The sequence below is a fragment of the Callospermophilus lateralis genome, chromosome 8 (genome assembly GCF_048772815.1).
Source record: "Callospermophilus lateralis isolate mCalLat2 chromosome 8, mCalLat2.hap1, whole genome shotgun sequence".
NCBI lineage: Eukaryota > Metazoa > Chordata > Mammalia > Rodentia > Sciuridae > Callospermophilus > Callospermophilus lateralis.
Genome location: NC_135312.1, coordinates 6,262,434 through 6,288,883, shown reverse-complemented (window position 1 = coordinate 6,288,883; position 26,450 = coordinate 6,262,434). Strand labels below are relative to the sequence as shown.

Below are 26,450 nucleotides of genomic sequence, written 5' to 3'. Positions count from 1 at the left end.
TTTTCTTCTATTAGGCACAGGGTCTCTGCTCTAGTGCCTAAGTCCTTGATTCACTTTGAGCTGAGTTTTGTGCATGGTGAGAGACAGAGGTTTAATTTCATTTTACTACATATGGATTTCCACTTTTCCCAGCACCATTTGTTGAAGTGGCTATCTTTTACCCAATGTATGTTTTTGGCGCCTTTGTCTAGTATGAGATAACTGTATTTATGTGGGTTTGTCTTCTATTCTCTATCATTGATCTATGTGTCTGTTTGGTACCAATACCATGCCATTTTTGTTACTATGGCTCTATAGTATGATTTAAGGTTTGGTATTGTGATGTTTCCTGCTTCACTTCTCTTGCTAAGGATTGCTTTGGCTATTCTGGGTCTCTTATTTTTCCACATGAATTTCATGATTGCTTTTTCTAATCCTATGAAGAATGTCATTATAATCTTAATAGGAATTGCATTAAATCTGTATAATGCTTTGGGTACTATGGCCATTTTGACAGTGTTAATTCTGCCTATTCAAGAGCATGGGGGACCTTTCCATCTTCTAAGGTCTTCTTCTTTTTCATTCTTTAGTGTTCTGTAGTTTTCATTGTAGAGGTCTTTCACCTCTTTCATCAGATTGATTCCCCATTTTTTTTTTTTGAAGCTATCGTGAATGGGGTAGTTTTCCTGATTTCTCTTTCAATGGATTCATCGCTTATATATAGATCACATTTGATTTATGGGTGGTGATTTTATATTTTGCTGAATTAATTTATTAGTTCTAGAAGTTTTCTGGTAAGTAATCTTCGACATGTAGAATCATGTCATTGGCAATAGGGATAGTTTAAGTTCTTCTTTTCCTATTTGTATCTCTTTAATATCTTTCTTCTGGATGCCCTTGCTAGGGTTTCAAGGATGATGTTGAATAGATGTGGTGAAATAGGGCATCTCTGTCTTGTTCCAGTTTTTAGAGGGAATGCTTTCAATTTTTCTCCATTTAGAAAGATGTTGGCATTATAGCTTTTATACTATTGAGGTATGTTCCTACTATCCCTAATTTTTCTAGTATTTTGAACATGAATGAATGCTGTATTTTGTCAAGTGCTTTTTTTTGCATCTATTTGGATAATCATGTGATTATTGTCTGTAAGTCTATCGATGTGATGAATTACATTTGTGGATTTCCATATGTTGAACTAATCTCTCAGACGAACCCCACTTGATCATGGTGCACTATCTTTTAAATATGTTTTTGTATATGATTTTTCAGAATTTTAATGAGAATTTTTGCATCTAAATTAATGAGAGATACTGGTCTGAAGTTTTCTTTCCTTGATGTGTCTTGTCTGGTTTTGGTATCAGAGTGATACTAGCTTTATAGAATGGGTTTGTAAGGGTTTCCTCCTTTTCTATTTCATGGAATAATTTGAGGAGTATTGGTGTTAGTTCTTCTTTGAAGGTCTTGTAGAACTTGGCTGAGAATCCATCTGGTCCTGGGCTTTTCTTAATTGGTATGTTTTTGATGGTGTCTTCTATTTCATTTTTTGAAATTGATCTGTTTAAATCATGTATTCCTCCTGATTCAGTTTGGGTAGGTCGTGTCTCTAGAAATTTGTCAATGTCTTCAAGATTTTCTATTTTATTGAAGTATAAATTTTAAAAATAGTTTCTGGTTATCTTTTATGTTTCAGTAGTGTCTATAATGATATTTCCTTTTTCATCACAAATTTTAATAATTTGAAATTTTTCTCTTCATTAATGTGGCTAATGGTTAATCAATTTTATTTTTTTCAAAGAACCAACTTTTTGTTTTGTCTGTTTTTTTTTCTGTTTTTGTTTTGTTGTTTCCATTTCATTGACTTCAGCTCTGTTTTTAATTATTTCATCTCTTCTACTGCTTTTCTTGTTGATTTATTCTTCTTTGTCCAGGGCTTTATGATGTAATGTTAGGTCGCTTATTCGTTGACTTTCTATTCTTTTAATGAATGACCTCAATGCAATGATCTTTCCTCTTAGCGCTGTCTTCATAGTGTCCCAGAGATTTTGATAAGTTGTATCACTATTCTTATTTTTACCCTTTATTTCTTCTCTTATCCATTCATCATTCATTACTGTATTATTTAGTCTCCAGGTGTTAGAGTAGCTTCTACGTTTTATTCTAGCATTGATTTCTAATTTTATTCCATTATGATCTGATAGAATGCAGGGTAGTAGCCCTACTTTTTTTTTTTTTGTATTTGCTAAGAGTGGCTTTGTGACATAATATGTGGTCTATTTTAAAGAAGGATCCCATGTGTTGATGAGAAAAAATCATATTCACTCATTGATGGATGGAATATTCTACATATATATCTGTTAAGTCTAAATTATTGATTGTATTATTTAGTTCTATAGTTTCTTTGTTTAGTTTTTGTTTAGAGGATCTATCCAGTAGTGAGAGAGGTGTGTTAAAGTCACCCAGTGTTATTGTGTTGTGGTCTATTTGATTCTTGAAATTCAGAAGGGTTTGTATGATGTATGTAGATGCTCCATTGTTTGAGGCATAAATACTTACGATTGCTATGTCTTGTTGTTGTATAATTCCCTTAAGCAGTATGAAATGGACTTCTTTGTCCTCTCTGATTAACTTTAGCTTGAAGTCCACTTTATCTGATATGAGGATAGAAACCCCTGCTTATTTACGAGATCCATATGAATGATATGCTTTTTCACATCCTTTCACCTTCGGTCTGTGGATTGCCTATGAGGTGAGTCTCCTGGAGACAGCATATTGTTGGGTTTCATTTTTAATCCAATCTGCCAGTCTATGTCTTTTGATTGATGAGTTTAGGCCATTAACATTCAAGGTTAATATTGAGATATGATTTGTATTCCCAAGCATTTGGGTTATATCTGGTTTATAATTTGAATTAGTTCCTCCTTTGATTGACTATTCCTTTAATGTAGTTCCCCCCTTTGCTGGTTTTCACTTTTTTAAACTTCATCTTCATGGAATATTTTGTTGAGAATATTCTGTAGCACAGGCTTTCTAGTTGTGAATTGTTTTAACTTTTGTCATGGAAGGTTTTTATTTTATCTTCAAATCTTAATTTTTCTGGGAATATTATTCTTAGCTGGCATCCATTTTCTTTCAGCGCTTGATAATATTATTTCAAGACCTCCTAGCTTGGAGGGTCTGGGTTGAGAGATCAGCTGAGATCCAGGTTGGTTTCCTTCAAAGTGTTAAAGAAAAACTGTTGTTTTTCTCTGGCAGCCTCTAAAATTCTGTGTTAGTCTTTCTTATTATAATGTGCCTTGGTGTGGGTCTGTTGTAATTTTGTACATTTGGGGTCCATAAGCCTCTTGTATTTGATTTTCCATTTCATTATTTATGTTTGAGACATATTCTGGTGTTATTTCATTGAAAATATTGTGCATTCCTTTTGTTGGTAGCTCCATGCCTTTATCTGTATCAAGAAATCTTAAATTTGGTCTTTTCATGTTATCTCATAATCCTTGGAAGTTCTGTTCATGGTTTCTTAACATTCTGTGTGGTCAACTTTATTTTCAAGATTATATAGTTTGTCTTCATTGCCTGAGGTTCTGTCTTCCAAGTGGTCTAATCTGTTGGTGATGCCTTACATTGAATTTTGAATTTGGTTTATTGATTCCTTCATTTTGAGGATTTCTGCTTGATTTCTTTTCAGAATGACTATCTTTATTGAAGTAATCTTTTACCTCCTGAATTTTATCTCTGATTTTACTCCTTACATCGCCCTTTGCCTCACAGATCAATTTAACTATGTGCATTCTAAACTCCTTCTCTGACATTCCTTCCACTATGATGTCACTGAATTCTATTGTTGGTGCATCTTGGTTTGTTTGAGTTGATTTGTTCCCTTGTTTTTTTCATGCTGTTTGTGAATGTAAATCATTTTGACCAGCACAGTTTCCGGTCACCACTGCTTCATGTGTTGTCTCAACACAGAAGCCAGAGGCAGCCCTTGGTCTTTGTCTATTAAACCAGACCCCAAAATCACAGGACTTTGTGTGGATGGATGGCTATGCCCATGCATGCTGAGCTTCAAAACAAACAGAGGCAGAACAGAGAAGGAGAACAATGTCAGAGCTGGAGGGGACCCCAGAGGTCACTCAGAAAATGAGGGAGCATTTCAGGGTCTGGAGTGATTTAGAATTCAGGTGTCTCAAGTTCGGAAGAGGCCAGAAGATTTTCTAGTCCAGTCGTTCATTGGAAGCTTAAGTTCCAGCTATGGTTTCCTGGCCATGAATTTGTCCAGCTATGGCTTGATTGCTCCTATTGATAGGGAACTCACTACCATCCAAAGCAGATAAGATCCAGCCCATGGCCTATTTTGCATGTTATGTCTCAAAGGCAAAAAAAAGGAAGTAAAAGGATATATGTCAGTGACCATGTGTGGCCTGAAAAGTCTCATACAGCAGAAAATCTGTGTGAGATTTTCTCTGAAAAAATCTCTTGTTACAGCGATTATCTACTTTTACAGGAAAAAAAAAATTGACAATTGACTCTGCAGTCCCTTGATTCTGACATTCAGAAGTAGTGAGAGTGAGGTATTATATGAGGGACACATGAAGGAATTCAGGCAGCAGAAATAGCCAATAAAACTGTCAGAGATAAAATGAAGTTAATATCAATGGAACCACAAATAAAACCACTTAGGCCAGAGTTATATTGCTCAAAAATGGTTCTATCACCTAGAAAAGTTTTTAAAGCCCCAATACCCAGGCTGCATTGAAGTTTAGGCAAGTCACAATCTCTGGGGGTCAGCTGCAGGCTCAGGATTTTCTAACAGTGCATGATTCCAAAGTACAGCACCTTAGCTAGTACAGGGCTTCTCAAACCTGGCCAGATGTGGTAAGACCCACTGGGCAGCTAAAATACCACAGCTACACTGGCTTCATCCGACATCCACTGAGAGGACATCTGGGTGGTGCCCAGCAAGACCCACCTGGCTGAGGTTGGCCCCTTACCAGCCCCTGCAAAGGGTCACGCGCCTTGGGGTGAGTGCAGGTCACAGGTGCAAGGAGACTTCCCCTCTCACTGCGTGGTTTTAGAGCTTTCAGGCTAACTTGGTCTGCAGCAGCTGCTTTCCCAAGAACAATCAATGTCCGCCTTGTGCCTCCCTGAAAAGCCTGGCCTTCCTCCTGCCTATCTGTTCAACAAGGAAGCCAGGTGCATCCACGAGCCTGCCCAAGGTGCTCTGCTGACCAGACCACAAAGCTCTGCCTTCTGTGTCTTCTCAACCCTCCCCACCCTTGGGGTGATGAATTCCCCATCGGGTGTTTGCAAAGTCCTTATCACCCTTGGGGTGGGCTGCATCTCCAGGGCTCCACGTGCTGAGTCCCCACAGAGTTGAGGGGACTCCCTCCAGGGAAGGCTCCGGCACCCCACAATCACAGATCAGCTGTCAGCCCCTGCCCTCCACTTCCCGAGTCCCCCCGTGTTCACCGGCAGCCAGGCCGCCCCAGCTAGCCACGACCTTAGGCTGGGTCAGGAGCGTCTTCCAACTCACCCTGAGAGTCCACAGCTTGAGGCCCTGTGAAATCAGCTGTCTGGGGGGAGCTGCTGCTTGGATTGTGAGGTCATCTCCCTCCTCCAAACTGGACAGGAAGGAGCAGACCAGTGAGTGAGGCTGGGAGACGCCAGTGGTGGAAGCCGAGACTCCTCCTGGTTTGGGGCTGCCCTCATGGTTGAATGGGCCTCCAGGAGGGAAGCCGGGCATCTGCCCGAGCTTCTCTGGGGAGCAGATCAGTGTAAGGAGACTTAGCAGGGAGTTAAAACTAGGGGCAGGGGAAGAAGGAAGGCAGTTTCCTGCCATGTTTATTGGTGTGTATAACCCCGAGGCAGCGGGCGGAGAAGTGGCAGATGAGGCCCAGTGGAAGAGCCTTTCCTTCTGGGGAAGGAGGTCATTGCCAATGCCTGTCATTCTGGCTTGGAAAATCTTATTATGGCCTGATAGCTGCCCACACTAAACCTCCCAAGGGGAGAACAGGCCAGCGAGAGGGACCGTGGTCAGTCACTGTGAACATAAAGGTGCAAATTAGGTCCTGGCACTCCAGGAGATATGCCAGGCTCCTGCTCAGCAAGGCCTGGCTTGAGAAGAGACTCCTGTTTATCATGTGGATTTCTTCTGCAAAGACATAAGGGACCTTTGTGATCTGTCTCTGTCTGCCCCACCTACCTCTTCTCCCTCTGTGCACCTGTGCATTCTCCCTGAGCTCCAGCCACCCAGAGCCAGAGGCAGCTGACACACCCTACACACACACACACACACACACACACACTTGCATGATCACAGCCTTTGCACACGCTGCCACCCCCACCCACACAGACCACTCTATTCAGCCACTGCAAAGACGCTTCCCATCCTCACCAAATCAGCTCTGACTGCATCTCCAGCCTATCCTAAAACCAGACAGGCCCCCTGTGTGGGCCCTGGATTCATGCAGCCAGTACTGCAATGGCTGCTGTGCTCAGCTCCTCGATATCTGGGCTGCTTCGAGGAGCTGTCTCCCTCACTTCCTTACTACACAAAGTTCAGTTTGCAGCCACACATCAGAAACCAAGACGCAGGTGATGGTAGAAAAAGAACTTTCTCACCATGAGCTAGCTGATCACCCAGTCAGAATGGCAGCTGTCAAGAACCCAAACAACATTAAGTGTTGGCGAGGATGTGGGGAAAAGGCACACTCATACACTGCTGGTACGACTGCAAATTGGTGCAACCACTCTGGAAAGTAGTTTGGAGATTTCTTGGAAAGCTTGGAATGGAACCACCATTTGACCCAGTTATCCCTCTCCTCGGTCTATACCCAAAGGACTTAAAAACAGCATACTACAGGGACACAGCCACATCAATGTTTGTAGCACCACAATTCACAGTAGCTAAACTGTGGAACCAACATAGATGCCCTTCAGTAGATGAATGGATAAAGAAAATGTGGTATATATACACAATGGAATATTATTCAGCAATAAAAGAGAATAAAATCATGGCATTTGCAGGTAAATGGATGGAGTTGGAGAATATAAGGCTAAGTGAAGTTAGCCAACCCCAACAAACCAAATGCCAAATGTTTGCTTTGATATAAGGAGGCTGATTCATAGTGGAGCTGGGAGCAGGGGCGTGGGAGGAATAGATGAATACTAGATAGGGCAGAGGGATGTGGGAAGGAGGGGGAATGGGGGTAAAAAAGATGGTGGAATGAGATGGACACCATTACCCTAAGTACACGTATGAAGACACGAATGGTGTGGATATACTTTGTGTACAACCAGGGTATGAAAAATTGTGCTCTATGTGTAATATGAATTGTAATGCATTCTGCTGTCATGTATAACAAGTTAGAGTAAAAAAACAAAAATAAATAAAAGAAACAACCAGACTGTGGTGCTAAGGACTCTCTTAGAGGACAAGAGCAAGCTAAGGACTTATACAGGAAATTGAAAGAAGTGTATTTTTAGCCACGGACAGGTGGGCACTAAAATAATCGTTAATCCTCCGTGGTCCAGTTCTTGGATGCACATTCTGATGTCATCTGAAGGTCACCAGATGTGCTGGGTTCTGCAGATGATTGACTAGGAGCCGTGGACTGTCCCCAGGAACAGGAGTGATGTATCTTTTGCTCTTTTTTCCTGAAATAGTTGACTCTGTCTCTTAATCATTTAGCTGCAGCTCTTCTTTAGAACCGAGAATGCTGGGCACTTGCAAACCTAACACATTTGCAAAGGATAAGTTAACATTTGGTGGCTTTAATTCTGTACCCTGGATGCCAGCACCTGATGCCCGCTCTGCCTCCGCAGATGGTGGTGCGTTTCCTGCACCCATTCCACACGCACGTGCTCAGTTCTCCTTGTGTGGTGCGTGGGGACGCTGAGTGTGGGTGTTTTGGACACCGCGTACATGTCGTGACTGCTCGTCAGGCCTCCGCTCTCCAGCACCAACAGGGAGCAGGACCGGTCACTTGGATTCCAATGCTCCCTGCCCGGGGGGAGCGTGGACTCCACACGTTGAAGGGTTCATCCTGCAAGTCCCCATGTCAGTCAAAATTGGGGTCCTCAGGTGACCCATGCTTCTGTCCTGAGTTTGGGGACTCCCAGGTCCCCCTCCAGGTTTGTTAACGTACGAGGATGCCTCACAGAATGTGGGGATGACTCTACTTGAGGTCACAGCTTGGTTATACAGGGTGGCCAGGAACCCCAGGGTTAGAGACCCGTGGGGGGGCTGCAGAGCTCCTGAGGCCTCCCAGGTGTGCCCCTCCCAGCACCAAGGGCGGCCCGCCAACCGGAAGACCCCACCCGTGGTCTTGAGGTTTCTGTGGAGGCTTCATGAGTAAACATGATGGATTCCATCACTGGCCATTGGTGATCGAACCCACCTCCAGCCCTTCCCCCTCCTTCCTCTAAGCACGGCCAGCTCTGCCTCGGGGGCCAGGCCTGGGTCACTCGTTAGCATAGACCGAGGTGCGTTGGAAAAGCGCACCTTGTGAGTAGCCAAAGTCACTCCTGTTCCTGGGGACAGTCCTCGGCTTCGGGGGCTCTGTGCCAGAAACCAGGAACAAAGAGCCAATATGCCAAGTCCTTATTCCACCCCCGGGCCAGGGCCTGGGCCAGGAGTGGAGAGGAAGGCTGAGCGAGACAGTGTCCCTGCTGCAGGGTCAGATGTCCAGTACGGACAGCTTGACCCCACGTATGCCTGGCACTGTGAAGCCCTTGAAGTGGGTGGCCACAGAGGAGGGACGGGAACAGGAGCCCTCCTAAGTGTCAGCGGCAGGTCGACGTGAAGGCTGAGAGGAGCCCTCTTCCCAGAGGACGTGAGAGCCCAGCCTGGCTCTGCGCACAGTGGGTCCTGGTAGGTCCTGAGGGGAAGATTCGGGCCCAGCAGACCCAGGGGAAGCAACTAGGATGGGATGGTCAAAACCACGGCCTGCTCCATGCTGACTGAATGCAGTGCTCCACGAGGGAGGACGTGGAAACTCCCCTGCCCGGGGGAGTCCACAGGGAGAACCCTGTTCACTGGAGCCCCGGGAGGGGAAACCAATTGTGCTGAGGGCCCAGAATTTGTATATACGTCATTCATGCATAATTCCTTTTAATTCTGTCACACCTGCAAGGCTGGATCTGTGATCTCTGCTCATGAGCAGAACTGCCATGACGTTGACAGGCTGCCAGAGAGAAAGGCCCCAACTCCCTCTCCTCCAGTCCTCCCGCATCCTGCCAGTGGCTCTATCAGTCAGCTCAGGAGCCAGCCAGAGGATTGGAGGCCCACATTTGCAGTCCATAGGGGTCCAGAGCAAGGCAAGATGGGGGATAATTGAATTAGGGTAAGGGGAGCAAGGAGAGCAGAGCTCGGGGCTAAGGCTATTTTGCCATCTGTGTTAATCAGCTTTCTGCCACTATAACAAAATACCTGAGATGAGCAACTTATAAAGAGAAAAGGTCTGTTTGGCTCACGGTTCTGGAGGTTCCAGTTCATGACTGGTTGACCTTTTACTCTGGGCCTGTGGCAAGGCAGCGCATCATGGTGGGAGCACAGGGCAGAACAAAACAACTCACATCCCAAGGCAGGAGTGGAAGAGAAAGATGAAGGGCCCCCAGCCCCTTGCAGAGCACACCCCGTGACCAAACCCTCCCTCTCGGCCCCCTCTTGAAGTTTCCACAATCTCCCAGCAGCACCACCTGGGGAATGACTGCAAGACTTGGTCTGTGAGGGACACTAGGAGCCAGGATGATCGACTCATCCAAATAGGTCCTCACATCTTCTAGTTTTAAAGATTTTCTTTGTTCATCACCTCCTGGGTTTTGTTTGCTTGTTCGTGTGTTTTGTTTTGTTTTTGCAAAAACTATTGCGTTCATTTCCCAGGGATGGCATCACAGGCTACCACACATGGGGTGGCTTAGCGTGTGTTCCCCCACAGATCTGGAAGCTGAGGTTCAGACTCAAGTGGCCATCGGGGCCAGGCTCCCTCAGAAGGCTCCAGGGAGAGCCCCCTCCAGCCCAGCCTGCCTTCCACTGCCGCAGTTTGGCTGGGCAAAATAACCGGGGTTGACAAGCAACTTGTGAAGATTGATACAGCGGGAGCCGCTTTATTGTAGGACAGCAGGGGTATATATACATAACTGAATACACAGCTTGTTTCAATTTGGCATCATCCAGTTACAGCAATCAGTCATTAAGGAATCCTCATCATCTTAATGATCACACACAGCTTAACTTAACTGACATAATCTAGACACAGCAGCCAGTCATTAAGGAATCTCCATCATCTTAATGGCTCATTGGCGTTGGCTCAGAAACCACTCCTCCTAGCATACTGCCAGGTACCATCTTAACTTGGTTGTGGCCCTCATCATTCCACTGGCCATGACCCTTCTCTGTGTGACCATCGTCCTTCACTCTGGCCTCAATTTCACTTGGCCACTGCTGCAAAGACCCTTTGGCTAAATAAGGCCACATCCACAGGTACCAGAGGCTGGGGCTCCAACGTGCAATTCAACTCACAAGAGCGATGCACGCACATAACAGAAAATTCAACACAAAACCACAACCCGAGAGGGGAAAAAATGCCCCTCCTCTGCAGCCAGACAGGATCGTGATTAACACTCTAATATAACACCAGGGAGGATTCAATAAGCACTTGCAATGTCGTAGGTATTATTCAGAACCCTCTATGTGAATTATTCCACTTAATCTTCAGAGCATCTTATAAGGTAAATGTTATTACCATCCTCATTTTACAGATGGAAAAGGTTACACAACTTGCACGCGATTACTCATGTGGACCATTAGCAAGGTTCCATCCGAGTGGCCTGACCTCAGAGGGGTGTAGGAGGGAAAGAAGGGAGAGGGAGGAAGGGAGGGGAAAGTGAGCCCCAGCCTTTTACAACACATCTGTCTGCATTTAGACAGATGATAGACAGAAACATAGAATAGCTATGTAAATGGGGACCATTGTTTCTCAATTACTTCTCCATTATTGACCCCAAGGATGAAAGTTTAAAATTTAAATTTAATGGAGATTAATTTTAATCAAATCACTTAAGCTACTTGAATTACATTAATTGACTAAGTGGTTCATAATTTTGATTGTTTACAATTAATTTCTCCATAATTGCATACTAAGAGACAACATTTTTGTCCAAAGTGAGCTTTGAAGTTCCACAAGCCACTGTGAGATTTAAGGTTTCTTGCTCCTCCCCCAAACCCAAAGTCTACCTCCATGGAAAACGTGTACTGTAGATAAAGACAGATCCATTTCTGATTCAGACATAGATTCATTTCTGTGTTTGCTTTAAAAAAAATCATTCTAGGCCCTGAATACTAAGCAGATAAATTCAACAATGTGTTTTGCTGTTGCCTGCAGCCTGGTTGGGCTCCCCAGCTCAGCCCCACACTTGGATGTTGTTTTACAGGCAACTCCTGGTACCAGTGTAGGTATGGTCAACAATGCTGAAGAGGCCAGGTACAGTGGCCACGCCTGTAATCCCAGTGACTCGGGAGACTGAGGCAGGAAGATTGAGAGTTTAAAGCCAGCCTCAGCAATAGCAACTCAGTGAGACCCTGTCTCTAAATAAGATACAAAATAGAGCTGTTGATGTGGCCCAGTGGTCAAGTGGGTCTTGGTATGGAGAGGCTTGGTAGGATGAATTCAGGGAGCTCATAAAGGAATTTGTATCAGTTAGCTGTCACTGTGTAACAAATAATCCCCAAACCTACTGGGTTAAATCACAGCCTGTTGTTCTTGTTCCCAAGACTATGCGTCAACTTGGTGGTTTTGCTTTTGTGAGTCAGACTCTTCTGATCTCTGCCAGAATTCTTGTGTGTTCAACCAGCAGTTGGTCAGACACCAGCTAACTTAAAGTGGGCTCACTCGTCGGTGTGGCATGAGTGGGGTGACACGGTCACATGTCTGTCATCACCTAGTCTGACTGAGTTTGTGTACAGAGAAGAAGAGGAAGTGTGCAAAACTGCCTGAGCTCAGGCCGGGGGGCCTTCTGCTGCATTGTCTGAGCCACAGCAAGTCAGAAGGCCACCCCAGAATCCCGGGGTGGAGAAGGAGACCGTACCTCTCACCGGAGGGGCTACAGAGAACTCTGGTCATTTTACAATCTCCCCAGAAGTTTTAACCCTCCAGTAGGCTACAGGTGACAACAAGGACTCCTGTCACAGGGAGGAACAGCCACCGTTCGTTCAGCTATGTACCCTGCACAATTGTCGCGTGCCTGCTATGGAGCAGGCATCCTCCGAGGCCCAGGGAGGCACTGGCGAACCCAGCACATGAGCGCCAAGCCTCTGCCTTCAGGAGATGCAGGTAGCCGTCAGGGCAGGGCGCCTCCACCCCGGGAACAGGCAGCGCTCTAAAACTGGGATAATTTGAGGAGTGTTTGATGAAGCAACCAATCGCAGGGGCCCAGGAAGGCCCTGGAGCAAGCTAAGCACCTTATTATCTTGGCAGCTTCAGCGTATGATGCTCGCTGCCCAGGGTCCTATCCTCCGCCTGTAGCTATGCAGGAAGCAAAGCCAATTCATCAGAAGTCAATGCGCTGAATGGTCAAATGGCTGGAAGCCAAATCCAAAGAAGAGCAATTTCCTGGATTTACCTTAGTTCTTTTAACAATTCCCGAGGAACGTGCAGAACTATGTGTGGATTGACTTTAACAGCTGTTGTAGATTTCTGTGAAGCTCTTCTTTTTGTCTGTATCATGGATTCTGCATTTTTTTCCCTCTCCCTAAACCCGGCTGCTCCTCCCCAGCTCCCCTCCCTGGGTCTGAAGGCTGGTGCTCCTGGTGCGGTCCTTGACCATGGACTCACCGCAGACTCTCTCCAGGGGGGGTGGTGTCATTGTCCACTCTCCTCTGGGGGCTCCCAATCCGTGTCTCCCTGCAGTTTTCTCCTGAATTCTGGACCCAGGTGTCTACTTCCCTACAGAGCAACTCCACGGGAACATAGGCCCCCAAAACTCACCGTGCTCAATCAGAGGTCCCCACTGTTCTCCTTGAATCTTCTCTTCACCTAGCAAACCCCCAGCTAGGAGAAGACATGCTGTTCCCTAACTTCATCCTAGACGCCTTGTTCCCAGCTCTCTCATCCCCCACTTCTACACTGGCTGTGGTCTTGAGGTGGCCTCAAAATACCACTCTCAGTGTTTAACAGGGAAACTAACAGATCTCAGCAGGATACTGAAATTAGACAGTTCTCTTCATCATCACCACCACTATCATCATCACCATCATCACTATCATCACCTCCAACATCACCATCACCTCCACCACCATCATTGCCTCCATCATCATCACCACCACCATCACCACGCCCTGTCTTAGTCTATTCTGGTTTCTATAGAAAAAAAGACCACATACTGGGTGACTTAAGCAACAAACAATTATTTTTCATAGTTTGGAGGCTGGGTGTCCAAGATCAAGGTACCAGAAGATTCAGTGCTGGGCGAAGCCTGGCTAATGGGTGCTGCCTTCTTGCTGTGTCCTCACATGGCGGAAGGAGCGAGGGGGTTCGTCATGGTTTCTCAGAAGGTTATTAGTGCTGTCTATGAGGACCCCACCCCATGACCTGCTCACCTCTTCCTGCCATCCCACTGTTGGTTAGGATCTCAACATTTGAGCCTCTGGGAAACACAAACATTCAGTCCATGACATCCCACCATCCCCACCATCATCACCACCACTGTCACTGTCACCAGCACCCTCATCACCAGGCCGTTCACAAGCACCTATGCTCCAGGCATGGTGCCACATACTTCACCTGCGTTATCTCCCTACCGAGAAACCCAGGATCAGTGTACGGAGACCATGGGGCTCTCCGCTTTGTTTGCCTCGGCTGGTGGTGGGAGCCCCTGGTGCGGACCGCAGGCTGGCGCAGGTGCTGGAAGCGGCCGTGAGGGCAGCGTTCATTTCTTCTTTCATGGTTTTAATGACCCAGCTCTTGTGGGAGCCAGGGATCAGCATTCACCTTTGTTTTAATTTGCACCTTTCCAAGTGAGATGTGATTATGTGATAATGATTCATTTCTCTGATGTGTCAAAAATCAACTGCTAAAAATGGAAATGTGGCCCATCGCCCTCACGAGCCGTGCGTTGATGATCTGCTAATCTGAGGAAGGCAAGATTCACGCTGCTGAGTACTTGGAGGGTTTCTGTCCGTCTCCCCATATTGGCCGCAGTATGACCAGCATTGGAAGGAGATTGAAGGCACCAAAACCTGAGTCTTAAAGGGCACAAGATGACTTTGGGGTGGAGACTTGGTGGCTCTGAGTCCACCGGCCTCCGTTTGAATCCCCCAGGCAGGGACAGTGTGGTCTTGACTGTTCTTACCTCCCTGTCATTTTGTCACAGGCAGGATGGGGCATGGGCATGGTGAGGATTAAGTGAGACGCCATAACAAAGTGAGTGTAAAGTGCCACTCCCCACATATGCCATGTGTCCTTCAGATCTGCTCCCTTCTCCTCCTGGGGACAAGTACCGTCAATCGGCACTGTGACCACGGTCATGGGTGTGCCGTTCACCAAGTATCCCAGGTCTGGCTGGTCTTCCCGCCCCAGTTCTCAGATGCTTGCTCACCTGAGCCAGGAAGCTAGGCATAGGAAAGAGACAAAGTGGGCTTTCTGTTTTAGGAGTTTGGTCCACCTTGTTCACATCCGCCTTTCTGCACCTGTCGATGAGAGCCACGCAGGTGGAACAGCCCCGGGGAGCTCCACATCCAGGCAGGGAGCTGGGCGACAGCCACCTTATAAACAAATGTGAGCCAAGTCACAGCAAGTCCCTGCAGGGGGAGCATGCTTAGGAATAGAGTGACAGAACAGAGTAGTAAGGGAGGGGAACATGCATTGTAACTGAAGTCACCAGGAAATGCCTCCCTGAGCCTGTGACGTTTGCACAAAGACCTGCAGAAAGTCAGGAACTGAGTCCTGTAGGCAGCTAAAGGGGAAATCGCCCAGAGAGAAGGGATGACTGAGACAGGAACCTGCAGGGTATGTTCTAGAATGGTGCTGCCCAGCGGGGGTGAAGTGAAAACCACCCAGGTGACATTGCAGTTCTAGTAGTTACATTAAAAAATAAACGTGCAAAAACACTTTAAGTGTTCAGCCCAGCATACCCAAAACGTTGTCATTGGAGCACACAGAAAACATCTCTGCTCCAGGCTTGGTCCTGGGAGGCGGTGCGCACCCCCACGCAGACCTCAATTCCAACCAGCCACGTTCCGAGGGCTTAAGCAGCAGCACGTAGGGCTCGAGGCTGCTACCTGTGACGGTGCAGGTCTAGAAGCAAGGAGGCCTGGAGTCAGGTAGGCAGGGAGAGAGGGAAATGAGTCAGAGAGCAGGAGGAACCCGTAGCCGCTGGAATCCAAGTGCAACAGGACACGACTGGAGGGCTTGAATCCAAGGCCGACTCGATCCAATTTCTATGTCAAGTGGTGCCTGTGGCTGCAGTGCGGCAGGGTTGGAGGTGTGCTCAGAGTGCACGGCACAGGAGAGTTGTGCAGGGGCGGGGGCGTGGGGGCTAGCAGCCAGTGCCTTGGTAGTAGTCCCAGTGACGCTGCCTGTGACTGTTTCATGAGCAAGGCTGTCACGTGCATCAGGGCCCACACCTGGGGCTCAGTGAGTAACAGTGTCAGCGCCAGGACTGGGGCTCTCCCACACCACAGTCCCTCCCATGCTGACCTGTCCATCAGTGGCGGCAGATCTCCAAAGACTGTCAAATGCCCGGTCAGCTCCCATTCACTGTCTCCTGGAAGAGCAGAGAGCTCACCCCAGCCCCAGGGCACGGAGGGAAAGGCTCCCCTCACTACTGGTGAGACCCTGGGAAGGCCTTCACTCGCCATAGGGATGATGTGAGGTCCCCTGAGCGCTGCACACTGTGCCTGGCACAGATGGTGGCCGGGGAGGGGTAATCCCTGTCCTCTTTCCGTCCCCTTATTAGGCAGGTGTAAGTGCATACTATAGCAGCACAAATGGTAAATTCAGAGTTCTGGAAAGAAATGGTTAGTGGTCTGACAGAAATTTGTGGCTTTCTTTTTTTCCGAAATGATGAGCATGTGACAGTTGCATGAAGCTCCTGCGTGACTGCCTGGGACCTTCTGCGGCAGGCTTCTCCACCCAGCACTGCCGGGGCATTTTTGGAGCCAAAAGTACATTGCCGTGGGTTCTCACCCTGGGCACTCTGTCATGTTGCACAGCCCCCTGGCCTCTACTCACTAGCGGCCAGCAGGACTCCCTGCCAAAAGTGTCTCCAGACATCTCCAGGTGTCCCTGGGGTCAAATCCACCCTGATGGAGGATCTCTATCAGCCGCCACCTGGTTCTGCAGAACAAGTACCAGCTTGGACACCTCGAATTTGCTGTGTGATGTGGGGCAAGTTGGTCCCACACCCTGTGGCTGTGATTCCCAAAGCAGCGCAGAGAAACACCAGAACCAGGGAAGCCCACGTGCTGACGCTCAGCTGCAGAGGCAGACCACTGGGCCTCATGTCCCTCCCCTGGCTCCATGCCAAGACCTTTCTAAGTCACTGTGTCCAAGACACCTGGATCACCAGGACTCCCCCTGTCCTCCTGACCCTTCGCTCACCCACATCTGTGAAGTCCTTATTGCCATGTAAGGTCACAAGTCCACCTGGCCTGGGGACCAGCACATGGACCCTGGGGAGAGGGGAAGGGGCTTCATCTGTCCAGCACAGTGTTCTCTATGTGCTGAGTGTATCGGGGGAGGAAAAAATGGGACTGGGTGATGGCATTTCTGCTACTTGGTCCTTTCCAGATGAGAAGCTTGAGCCAGTAGAGGAATTATTGGCTGTGGCCTCTCCCAGCCTTGGACTGGAGAGCCAGGACCTCACTTAATGGCTCTGTGACCTTGGGCAAGTCAGTTCACCTCTCTGATCGGGGTCCCACCTGTAATATCAAGGGCCATACAAAGCACTCAAGAAGTGGCAAGGATTGTGACTTCCTGAAGCTGCAGCTCAGCTTCCTGAGGTTGGGAGCACTGGCCCTACTGGGTTGCCCTGTGTGGAGCAGAAGCCTGGCTTCGAGCAACTGTCCCCAAGGGTGCTGGGACTTGGAGGCTCTAAGGAAGCACAGGCCCAGGTGCTGAGGCAGGAAGTTGCCTGCAAGCTCTGGAGATGCTGGAGCGTGGGCAAGACAGAGATGTCCCCCAACCCTCACAGGTCCTCAGTTGGAATGAACCCTTGTAACAAATGACAGACTAATAAGAGAAAATCAGCCGAAGCTTGTTAATAGGTGTGTCTCACAGGCACATGGGGGACACTCAAGGCATGCATCGTTCTCCGAGAAGGATCTTTCAATTCCAACTTCAACAAAGAACAGGAAGTACTCAGGGAACTGGCAAGATGAAGGAAAAGGATCACAGCAGCAACTGTGGGAGCAGAGGCAGATAAAGGTTAGGGAGCACAGCTTGTGGACACGGAGTCCTCTGGCTTCCCCAGGCCAGGCCAGGCCATTTGCAGTGGTTACCCGTTGCTCTCCGTGGAGGGGTGGGTGGGTGCCTTTTGTCTTTGTAAATCTGCTTTAGGCACGTAGAGGGAGCACGGGGGTCTCTCACCCCTGCCTCTTCTTTCTTAATGGATTTCAGTTCAGCAGTCCTTCCAGATCCTCTGTCCTTCTCCCTCATATTTTGGGAAAGCATAGCCTGGCCTCCAAGGAGAGAGGGAAAATGAGAGATGAAGTTGGAAGGACGGTGGGGATTGATGGAGGGTCTCGCAGCACCCTGGAGAGGGGCTGGGTTGGTTTTCAGTGCTGAGAAGCCCCCTGCATCTTGCAGGTGGAGTCACAGAAGCATCCGTCCCTTATCAAAATGCAGCGATCTGAGTTCGAGCACAGCCAGTCAGGAAGATGCCGAGGCAGGAATGGGTTCGTAGCATGCGGCAGAATTTTCTGGAAACTTTCTTCTCCACCTCTCTGAATCTCGGCATGGCTGGCATATCGAGCTCCTGCCCCTCCAAGCTCCCAGACCTACTTCACATTTGAACCAAAGAAAGAAGAAAGATGATCGTGCCGTCCATGAAAGGAAGCCAACAGGAGTCTGTCGTGAGCGGTAAATGCAGACACGACTCCTCTGCCATCTCTGTCCTTTTGAACCAAGGCTGCTGGCAAAGGAGCCCGGGATCTGGAGGCAGGAGACCCCGTCGTGACCTGTCCCCCCCACTCACAAGTGGGCCAGTACCTCAGGGGCCCCTCCAGGCCCCGGAACCTGCGCTTCCCACACTGAAGTAACAAGTCTTCATTCATGACTGGGCCACAAAGAGGGACTTGACAAGGCACAAGAAATCATTTTTGTGTGGATATTAGAGTCCATAAAAATAGAGGCCCAGATGGAGAATCTGAAGGAATTCCCTATTCTGACCCTGCCCCAGTCCACAGTTCTGAAGCCTGCTGTTCAGCACCCTCACAGCTACCACGAGAAACGCCAGCAACGGACCTTCAGGAAGCTGAAAAGCCACAGATAGTAGGAAAACATGGTCTTCCCAGCCTCGACTGTGGCAAATATATAACAAAATGAGCAGGAAAAAAATAGTCTTTAAAAACAACTTAACTAGTCAAGAGGATTTTGAATGTTCCCAACACAAAGGAATGGCGAATATTTGAGGTAATGGTGGTGCCAGTTATCCAGTCTGATCACTGCACACTGCACCCACAGTCTGTATAATCATTATGACAATTAAATTTTTAAATTAGATTTTTAAACACCATCAATGCAAACAAGAAACTTCTCCCAGGGGGAAAGCCGTGGCCAACAGCAGCCAAACCAGGAAACATACCACAGGCCTTAGAGACTGGCACTGATAAAGGGTGATTCCACCGCTGTGTGTCCTGTCTCCACTCTTAGAGGACAGCCCTGGTCAGAGGAGGACACCCATGAAACCTCAGAACTCCCCCAAGAAGCCCGATTTGGAGGGCGAGGACAAGGGAACAACATGAGTGGCAATCCAGGGGTAAGACCGAGAGAAACCTGCCCCGCCACAGCCTCTCCGGGGCCCTGGCTGGCTGTTTTCCAAGACTTGGTCCTAATTTGAGGAAACCAGTTAAAGCCCCTGGAGTGGAATCCACCCCGAACCGTGTGGAACGGGTTCCAGCGCAAGTCACCCTACAAAATCTCAGAGGAAAGAGCAGAGCCCCAGCCCCCAGAAAGGCGTGAGCAGCCGCAGGCTGGCCTCCTTCCACCCCAGCGCTCCTCTCCTGGTTCACAGACGCAGGGCTGGAAGGCAGCCTTCCGTCCACCCTGTGGGGCATTGGCCACCTCGGAACACGCATGTTGAGGGGGACATACAGCAGGCGATTGGGAGAAAGGTGTCAGAGATGAGTCATCTGCCATCCACGGACCCTGAGCCCTGCTCCAGCCCACAGTGGCCCTGAAGCAACAGAGACATGCGGGGACGGAGGTGGCCAATGCCCTCTGTGTCACAAGTCAGCTGCCATACTGAGGTTCCAGCGGGGAAGTGCTGTGGAGTCTCCCGGGTGCTTCTGAAAACACCCCTGGACGTCCAGGGAGGTGGCGCTCCAGTTCCCAGCCGCTAGGGCTCCAGTCCAGCTGGGAGTGCTGCAGGGTCCCAGCTCTGCTAGCAGCGAGGCCACTGGGGGTGTGACACAAACACCTCCTGGCATGACATCTCGGCATCGGCAGGACCTGGAGGCTGTCTTAGCACATCTCAATGTGTCACCACTGTCCTCACACACTTTGACAGACACCTTTCCCCTTTATTAGAGCATCATAGCTGCACACGGTAGCTGGGCTCCTCCCCACAAAATCACCCACGCTGGAATCTCACCACCCCTCCTCAGTCCCGGCTCCTCGCTGCCTTCCTCCCACCCGACCCCCTCCACTCTGCACATCCGCCCCTTGCTCGTCCATTCATCAGTCCTTGATGGGTGCCGTCCACACACTGATGAAATCCCCCGTGGTGTGTTTCTGTATGCACTTAACATTAGTTTGTTCAATTCGCTCTGCACTCCCTCCCTCTCCTATCCCTCCTCATTCCTCTACCTCCCTCTCCACGGACATTCCCTTTAGGAAATCCGACCCCCTCCTGGCTTCTTTCCCTTTCTCTAGCTTCCACAGGTGAGAGGAAATGATCAACCCTGGATTTTCTGAGTCTGGATTATTTCACTTCCCGTGATGTTCTCTGTTTCCATTCATCTGCCAGCAAATGTCATGATTTCATTCTTCTCTCTGGCTGGGTGAACTCCACTGTGTATCTACCACATCCTCTTCATCCCTTCATCTCCTGACAGGCACCTCGTCTGGGGAGTAGTTAGGCTACTGTGAATCGTGCTGCTGTGAGCACTGAAGTGGCTGTAGCGCTATAGGACGCTGAGTTTAGTTCTTTTGGCTAAACACTGAGGAGTGGGTAGCTGGGTCATATGGTGGTTCTATTCCTGTCCTCTGAGGAATCTTCACTGCTTTCCAGATTGGCTGTACTAGTTTGCAGTCCCACCCATGACATAGGAGTGTACCGTGGTCCCCACATCCTCATCAACATTTATTATTTGTATTCTTGACAACTGCCATTCTGACTGGAGTGAGGCAAATTCTTAGTGTAGTTTTGATTTGCATTTCCCTGATTGCTAGACATGATGAGCGCTTATTTTCATATATTTGTTGGACAATTGTGTTTCTTCTTTTAGAAATATCTGTTTGGTTCTTTAGCCCATTTAGTGATTGAGTTGTGTTATTTTGGGTTCTGTTCTCTGTGTGTGTGTGTGTGTGTGTGTGTGTGTGTGTGTGTGTTTTAACATTTCTGAGTTCCTTATCTGTTCTGGCTATTGGTCGGAGGAGTAGCTGGCCAAGGTTTCCCCCATTCCTAGGCTTGGCCTTCACGCTCCTCACTGTCTCCTTTGCTGGAGGGCCTCCCATGTATTGATTTTCAGTTTTACTTCTTGAGCCTTGGGGTCTTGTTGTGGAAGAGGTGCTGCACCTGCATGCTGGAGTGTTGACCTTGGTTTCTTCTAACCCTGCACAGTTTCTAATTCCCAGATTTTTGACCCATTTTGATTTGACTTCAGTGCAGGGTGAGAAAGAGGGATTTAGTTTCACTCTTCTACATATAGATCTCCAGTTTTCCCAGCACCATTTGTTTAAAAGGCTGTCTTTTCTTCAACATCTATTTTGGAGACTTTTGTCAAGTATCTGAGGCTGTGAGTGTGTGGGTTTGTCTCCGTGTCTTCTATTCCATTCCATCGGTCTTCATCTCTATTTGATGCCAACGCCATGCTGTTTGGCCACCACAGCTCTGTGGTATAATGTGAGAGCAGGTGTTGTGATGCCCCCCACATTGCTCTTCTTGCTCAGGACAGGTTTGATAGACAGCTTTAAGATGTGGAGTTTGGCTTTCTACATGGCAAACTGCATGGCCGATAGTCCAAATCGTGAACATTTAGTAAATATCGATGGTATATCTGACGCCTATCAAACATCCCAGGCAATGGAGCTGGTGCCGGCCCAGGGGTTTCACGGTTAATGGGTGATGGGGTGATGCCTCACCTGGATCACCTGTGACTTGCTGGAGTCCAGGCGCACTGGCAGCAGGACAGAGCAAAAGCCCTGGAGAGGGCCCGGCCTGCGCTGCTCCTGGCTCTGTGGCTCTGGGTGCTAGGTGGGTGCCCGTGGTTGAGTGCGGTGCTCACACAGGAAGCTTTGCCTCCACGGGCTGACGAGTCTCTGAATCTGGCCCCTTGCTCTGCCTCCACGGCCACCAGCCCCTCCCTCCTGCAAAAACCATAGCTGAAGCTCCACCTGTACACCTTCCCCCTCTCCCCAAAGAGCAGAGATCTCCATGAAATGCACAGCGCACCTCCGCCCCATGTGGAAGCCCTCAGTGGTCTCCTCCAGGAGCAAAGCCCTCTCCTGGGTCTACAGGAAGCTCCTCCCTGGCCTGGCTCACCTGGGCCACTTCAGCCCGTTCCTGTCCACTTCCTTCAGTGTCCAGGCAGATCCACCCAGTCCTGGACGTGACCCCATTCTTTCACCCAGGGCCTCTTCCCTCCCACCCCTCCACCTGGCGAGACCTCCATGGATCTTCGTGTCCAAGGCCACCTCCCAGGGCTGGGCACCTCCTCCAGGGGGCACATCCCACTTGGCAATTATTCATTCTCTCCCTTCCTGTCAAGAGACAGATCACTCTGACCCCCCCCCCACGCGAGGGAGTCCACCAAGGGAGGGGCCTTGCTGCTCTTGACCCCAGCTCCCCAGCCAGAAATAAGTGCTGACAGAACCGTGAGGCCAGCCCAGGGATTTCTGAGCTGTGCCTCCTAGAGCTTGGTAAAGGTCCCTCGGGGGACCCCTCCACTACTCACCCTGCCTGGTCTGAGGAGTGCCAAGGTGCAGATCTGATTGGCAGAGTGGCAACTCCAACTGGGGGCCCAGGGGTGCAAACAGGACCCCAGATTCACTGAGCAGCAGGTGCCGTTGGGGAGGGTGCAACCCAGGACGGCAAATGGGGTACATGCAGGTGGCTTAGGTTGCCATGGTATTGGAGAGGTGGTAAACATCCTGCACAGACGGTCTCTGGAAATAAGGAATCGTCCCACCTCAGTGTCAGTAACACTGAGCTATGGGGCCACTTAGGAACAGGGGACCACCTCACCCCCAGTCAAGGAAGTTAAGGCGCACAAACAGGAACCAACTGGGCCGGGGCGTCTCTCCTCTCAAGTAGGGATTGGCAGGTGGAAACCCGAGACTTGGAGGCCAGGGTCTCAAGCCTGTGTTCTGACTCAGCTACCTGGGAACTGGGTGACCTTGGGCAAATCTAGTGACATCTCTGGGCTTCAGAGTTCTCACCCAGGGATATGGCAGCCAATTCCTGCCTAAGTTATTCTGAAGATTAAATTGGAAATATCCTGACACAATAAACAGATGGTCCCCAACCTACCAGGGTTTGACTTTTTGATGTATGAAAATGACATGCACTCAGTAGAAACTCTACTTTAAATTTTTATCTTTTCCTGATCTAGCAATGCAGTGTGGTATTCTCTTCAGATGCCTGACTGTGCGCTAATGCAAGTGTTCTGAGCGCTTTTGAGGCGGACTACCCTAAGCCACCGTACTTGGTAGTTCGGGTGTGCAAGATGCATTTTTGATGTCTTCAGCTTACCGTGGGTTTACTGGGACATAAAATCCCTCTGTTAAGGAGCACCTGGACTCAGTGATAGTCGGTTGTGTTCTACGTATCGAACTTGCACACGCAGTTCTCTATTTCTGATGGACTGTGGCTTGACTGAGAGGGCATCCAGAGAGCCGAGAGGAGGGTGGACCTCTCACTTGGATGGTCAGGGGAAGGTTTGTGTTTTTAGAGCTTCCGCACCAGGATCACCTCGCCGCAGCACCCCTCCTAAGGCCACCCACCAGGGCAGGGCTGGCTTGCTAAGAGAGCAGCCCCTGGTGCCTGGGTGTCCTGCAGCCTGCCCTTGGGGAGGAGACTGGGGGTCTGGCCTGCTCAGGTGATTGATCCGGTCCTGCCTCTGACGTTGCAGGGGGCATCCCGTTCATCTTGACGGGCGAGTTCTTCCAGCAATCGCAGCGGCCAGCTGCCTTCATCGTGGCGGGCACTGTCAACTGGCTCTCCAACTTCGCCGTCGGGCTGCTCTTCCCGTTCATCCAGGTTGGTGACGGAGGCTCGGGGCCGGGGAGCCCATCTGACTCTCAGCCTGGGAGGGGCGGTCAGGGGCACAGGTGGCTCTCTCCTGCTCCTGCTGGTATCCCAAGGAAGAAACTGCGGCCTGGAATTCCCGTCTCCCCTGTCCTTTCAAGCTGGCCCTCCTGGCTGTGGTGGCCTGGGAAGGCGGGGCCGCTCCCTGCTGAGGGCTTGCGGGGAAACCTAGAGGGACCGCCACTTACCTACCATCCCTGGGCTGGACATGGTAAGGACATGATAAGGGCAGTGCACGCTGCAACCCTGCCGTGCATCGGCCTAAACGTAGCTAATGGGCCTCCATCCCAAGGGCGCCAATGATTGGTAGAAAATGCCCGTATACTTAGGTACCAGTCCTCCTGGGCAGGTGGAGAGTCCACACATCACTGACTTATTAATTCAGCCGGTGTCTACTGAGGCCCTGCGCTTCAGGCTGTGGGGATGGAGCAGGAACAAAGCTGTATGACAAGTCCTGAGCCCAGGGGAGGCAATGGGGACAGAAGTGCCACTTGAGAAGGAGTGGCCCAGGAAAGCCACTCAAAGGAGGTGGCAAGGAGCAGAGATGTGAGTGCAGTGAGGGAGCAGAGCACTCCTCACAGGGAGTGACAAAGTCCAGGCCAGAGAAACAGACATGCAAAGGCCCTGAGGTGGCCTGTGGAAGGAACAGCAGAGGCTGAAATGGCTGGAACAGCGTGAGCAAGGAAGATGGCAGAGCAGAAAACGAGAACGGAGCCTGAAGGAGGGGAGGTGACACGAAAGATCAGGATCTACAGGGTTCTGCACAGAGCAACGGCCAGCAGCATCTGCCTAAGGAGGGTGAGGCTCCCTGCTCCAATGCCCACCAGGGCTGCCTGCTGCCCAGACAGCCAGTGACATCACCTGGTGAGGCCCCCTGGAGAGGGCGAGACTCCGGCAGGATCCTCTGAGAAAGAGCCACCGAGCCTCCTCAGGGGCCGTCAACCCCGCCTCCGGCCAGCTCCTCAGAGCCTGTTTTCCGTCTGCCTTACTCACACCAAGCCCAGCGCAGCCCCGAGCCCCTGCCAGCAGGGGGACTGAAACCAGCACCCAGCACTGCAGCTGGCCTGAGAGAAGCACCCACCCTGCACCAGAGTGTCCCAGGGCAGTCCCCCCCTCCCTTCGGGTGCCTCCGCCCAGCGGCCCTTAGACATGACCTCTGTATTTTCAACTGTCCTCAAACCTCAAGGCCAGCAGAGCCAGGGATGAGAGGTGCCGTTTCTCCCTGTGGAGGAAACCCACGCCCAGTCAGCCCTCTCTCAGCGCCTTTACTAACGAGGGGAGATTCCAGAGCCTTCCACAGCCTGTCACGTGGGGCCGACCACTACCGTCTGAGGGACTTGGGGGCGGGCAGGTGAGGGTCTTGCAGTACCTCCAGACCCCCACGGCCACCTCATTTCCCACCAGCACCGACAAGCCTCTTCATCACAGCGCTTATGGAGCACCTGCTGTGTACCCACCAGGCCCAGCCCCTCAGGGCGAGGAGGAGGTGATGCCCTGTCAGTCCATGGGACAGACCCCAGGTCACACTGGGAACCGGCAGAGCCTCTCATCTTTACCAACCAGACCAGGGAGAGAGGAGCCCTTGGCGAGGCCACAGGCCGCCCCATCCAAAATCATCACAGGCACATCCCTCACGGGGCCCCTGCGGATACTGAGTTCCTTGAAATCCTCAAATATATCGCTGTACCTCTCCCAGAGAGGCCTCCAGCTGCAGCTGGCCGCCCGACCTCCACTGCCCAGGGCTCAGATCTGGCCGGACACAGCCCGCCACGGCTGCCCTGAATAGTGACACCGTGCAGTGTTTCCCGTGGGGTCGCTTAAGACTCCACGGGTCTGGGCCCCTGTTTTATGTTCAGTTCCATAAATTCTGCAAATGCTCCTATCTCAGCCTGCACAGCTGGATTACCTGACAAGCAAGAGGTCAGGGAGGGACAGTGACCGTGAGTTGAGCATTTATTAGGTGCCATTTGTCATGTGTACTCACCTCACGGTGTGGCCAGAGTTTCCTTCCTCTGAAAGCCTGTTCTCTGCCGTCCGGTTGCTTCTCAATGCTTTCAAAGTCGCCCCAATTAGCACAAGTGCCAACTGAAGGTCAGTTTGTTCCCGGGGTTGGGGGTGTGTCGGGATGTGTCATAAGCCGGCAGGTCAGAAGTCCAGCAGCAGAGTCCTGAAAGCATCCAGGTCCCTCCTCCTTCCTGTTCATAGGTCAGATGTTCTGTGTAAGTAAAAGCTTCCAAACTCAAAAAGGAGGAGGGTACAAATGGATAATGCATAAGATGATTCCAGGTGTATTCAAGCCCCACATGTGAAGAGTAAGACGGAAAATCCAACAGGAGACAATGCCCAGTGCCGGGGGGCGTCTAGGGGACCCAGGCTAGAGAAGGGCAAGATCCCAAAAACACAAATAATAAGGACAAAAACGAGGTGTTCGATTTTCAGAAGGAAGGAAGTCTGCCCAGTGAGGAACGGCGTGAGCAAAGGCCCTGCGCACGACAGAGCAGGGGAGTCGTTCCCAACAGCTCACACTGATCAGGGGTTAGTGCCTGCAACATGAAGGAACTCCGCAAGTGAGCAAGAAAAACAGGGTGCTGCTCGAAAGGTGGGGCGAGAAGAAGAAGGGCACTCACAGAAAGGGAGGCCTGACTGGTACCTGGGAGGGAGAAGCGCCCTGGACTCTCAGTGTTCAGAGAAAGGCTGACTGAACAATGGCAGGCTTCTGCATATCACCAAATTACCAAAGGCAGAGATCTGAACGATAAGTGTTGGTGAGAACACAAGGAAAGGGGACC

General features: G+C 49.9%; 1 protein-coding gene across 1 annotated transcript in view; it reads left to right on the top strand.

The window, feature by feature from the left end:
* The window catches only part of Slc2a9 (solute carrier family 2 member 9), a 153,233-nt gene that overhangs the window by 115,609 nt on the left and 11,174 nt on the right, over positions 1–26,450 (top strand). Inside the window, exon 12 of the mRNA XM_076864316.2 lies at positions 23,486–23,613. Coding sequence (XP_076720431.1) covers positions 23,486–23,613 — 128 coding nt within the window. The remainder of the gene's footprint in view (positions 1–23,485; positions 23,614–26,450) is intronic.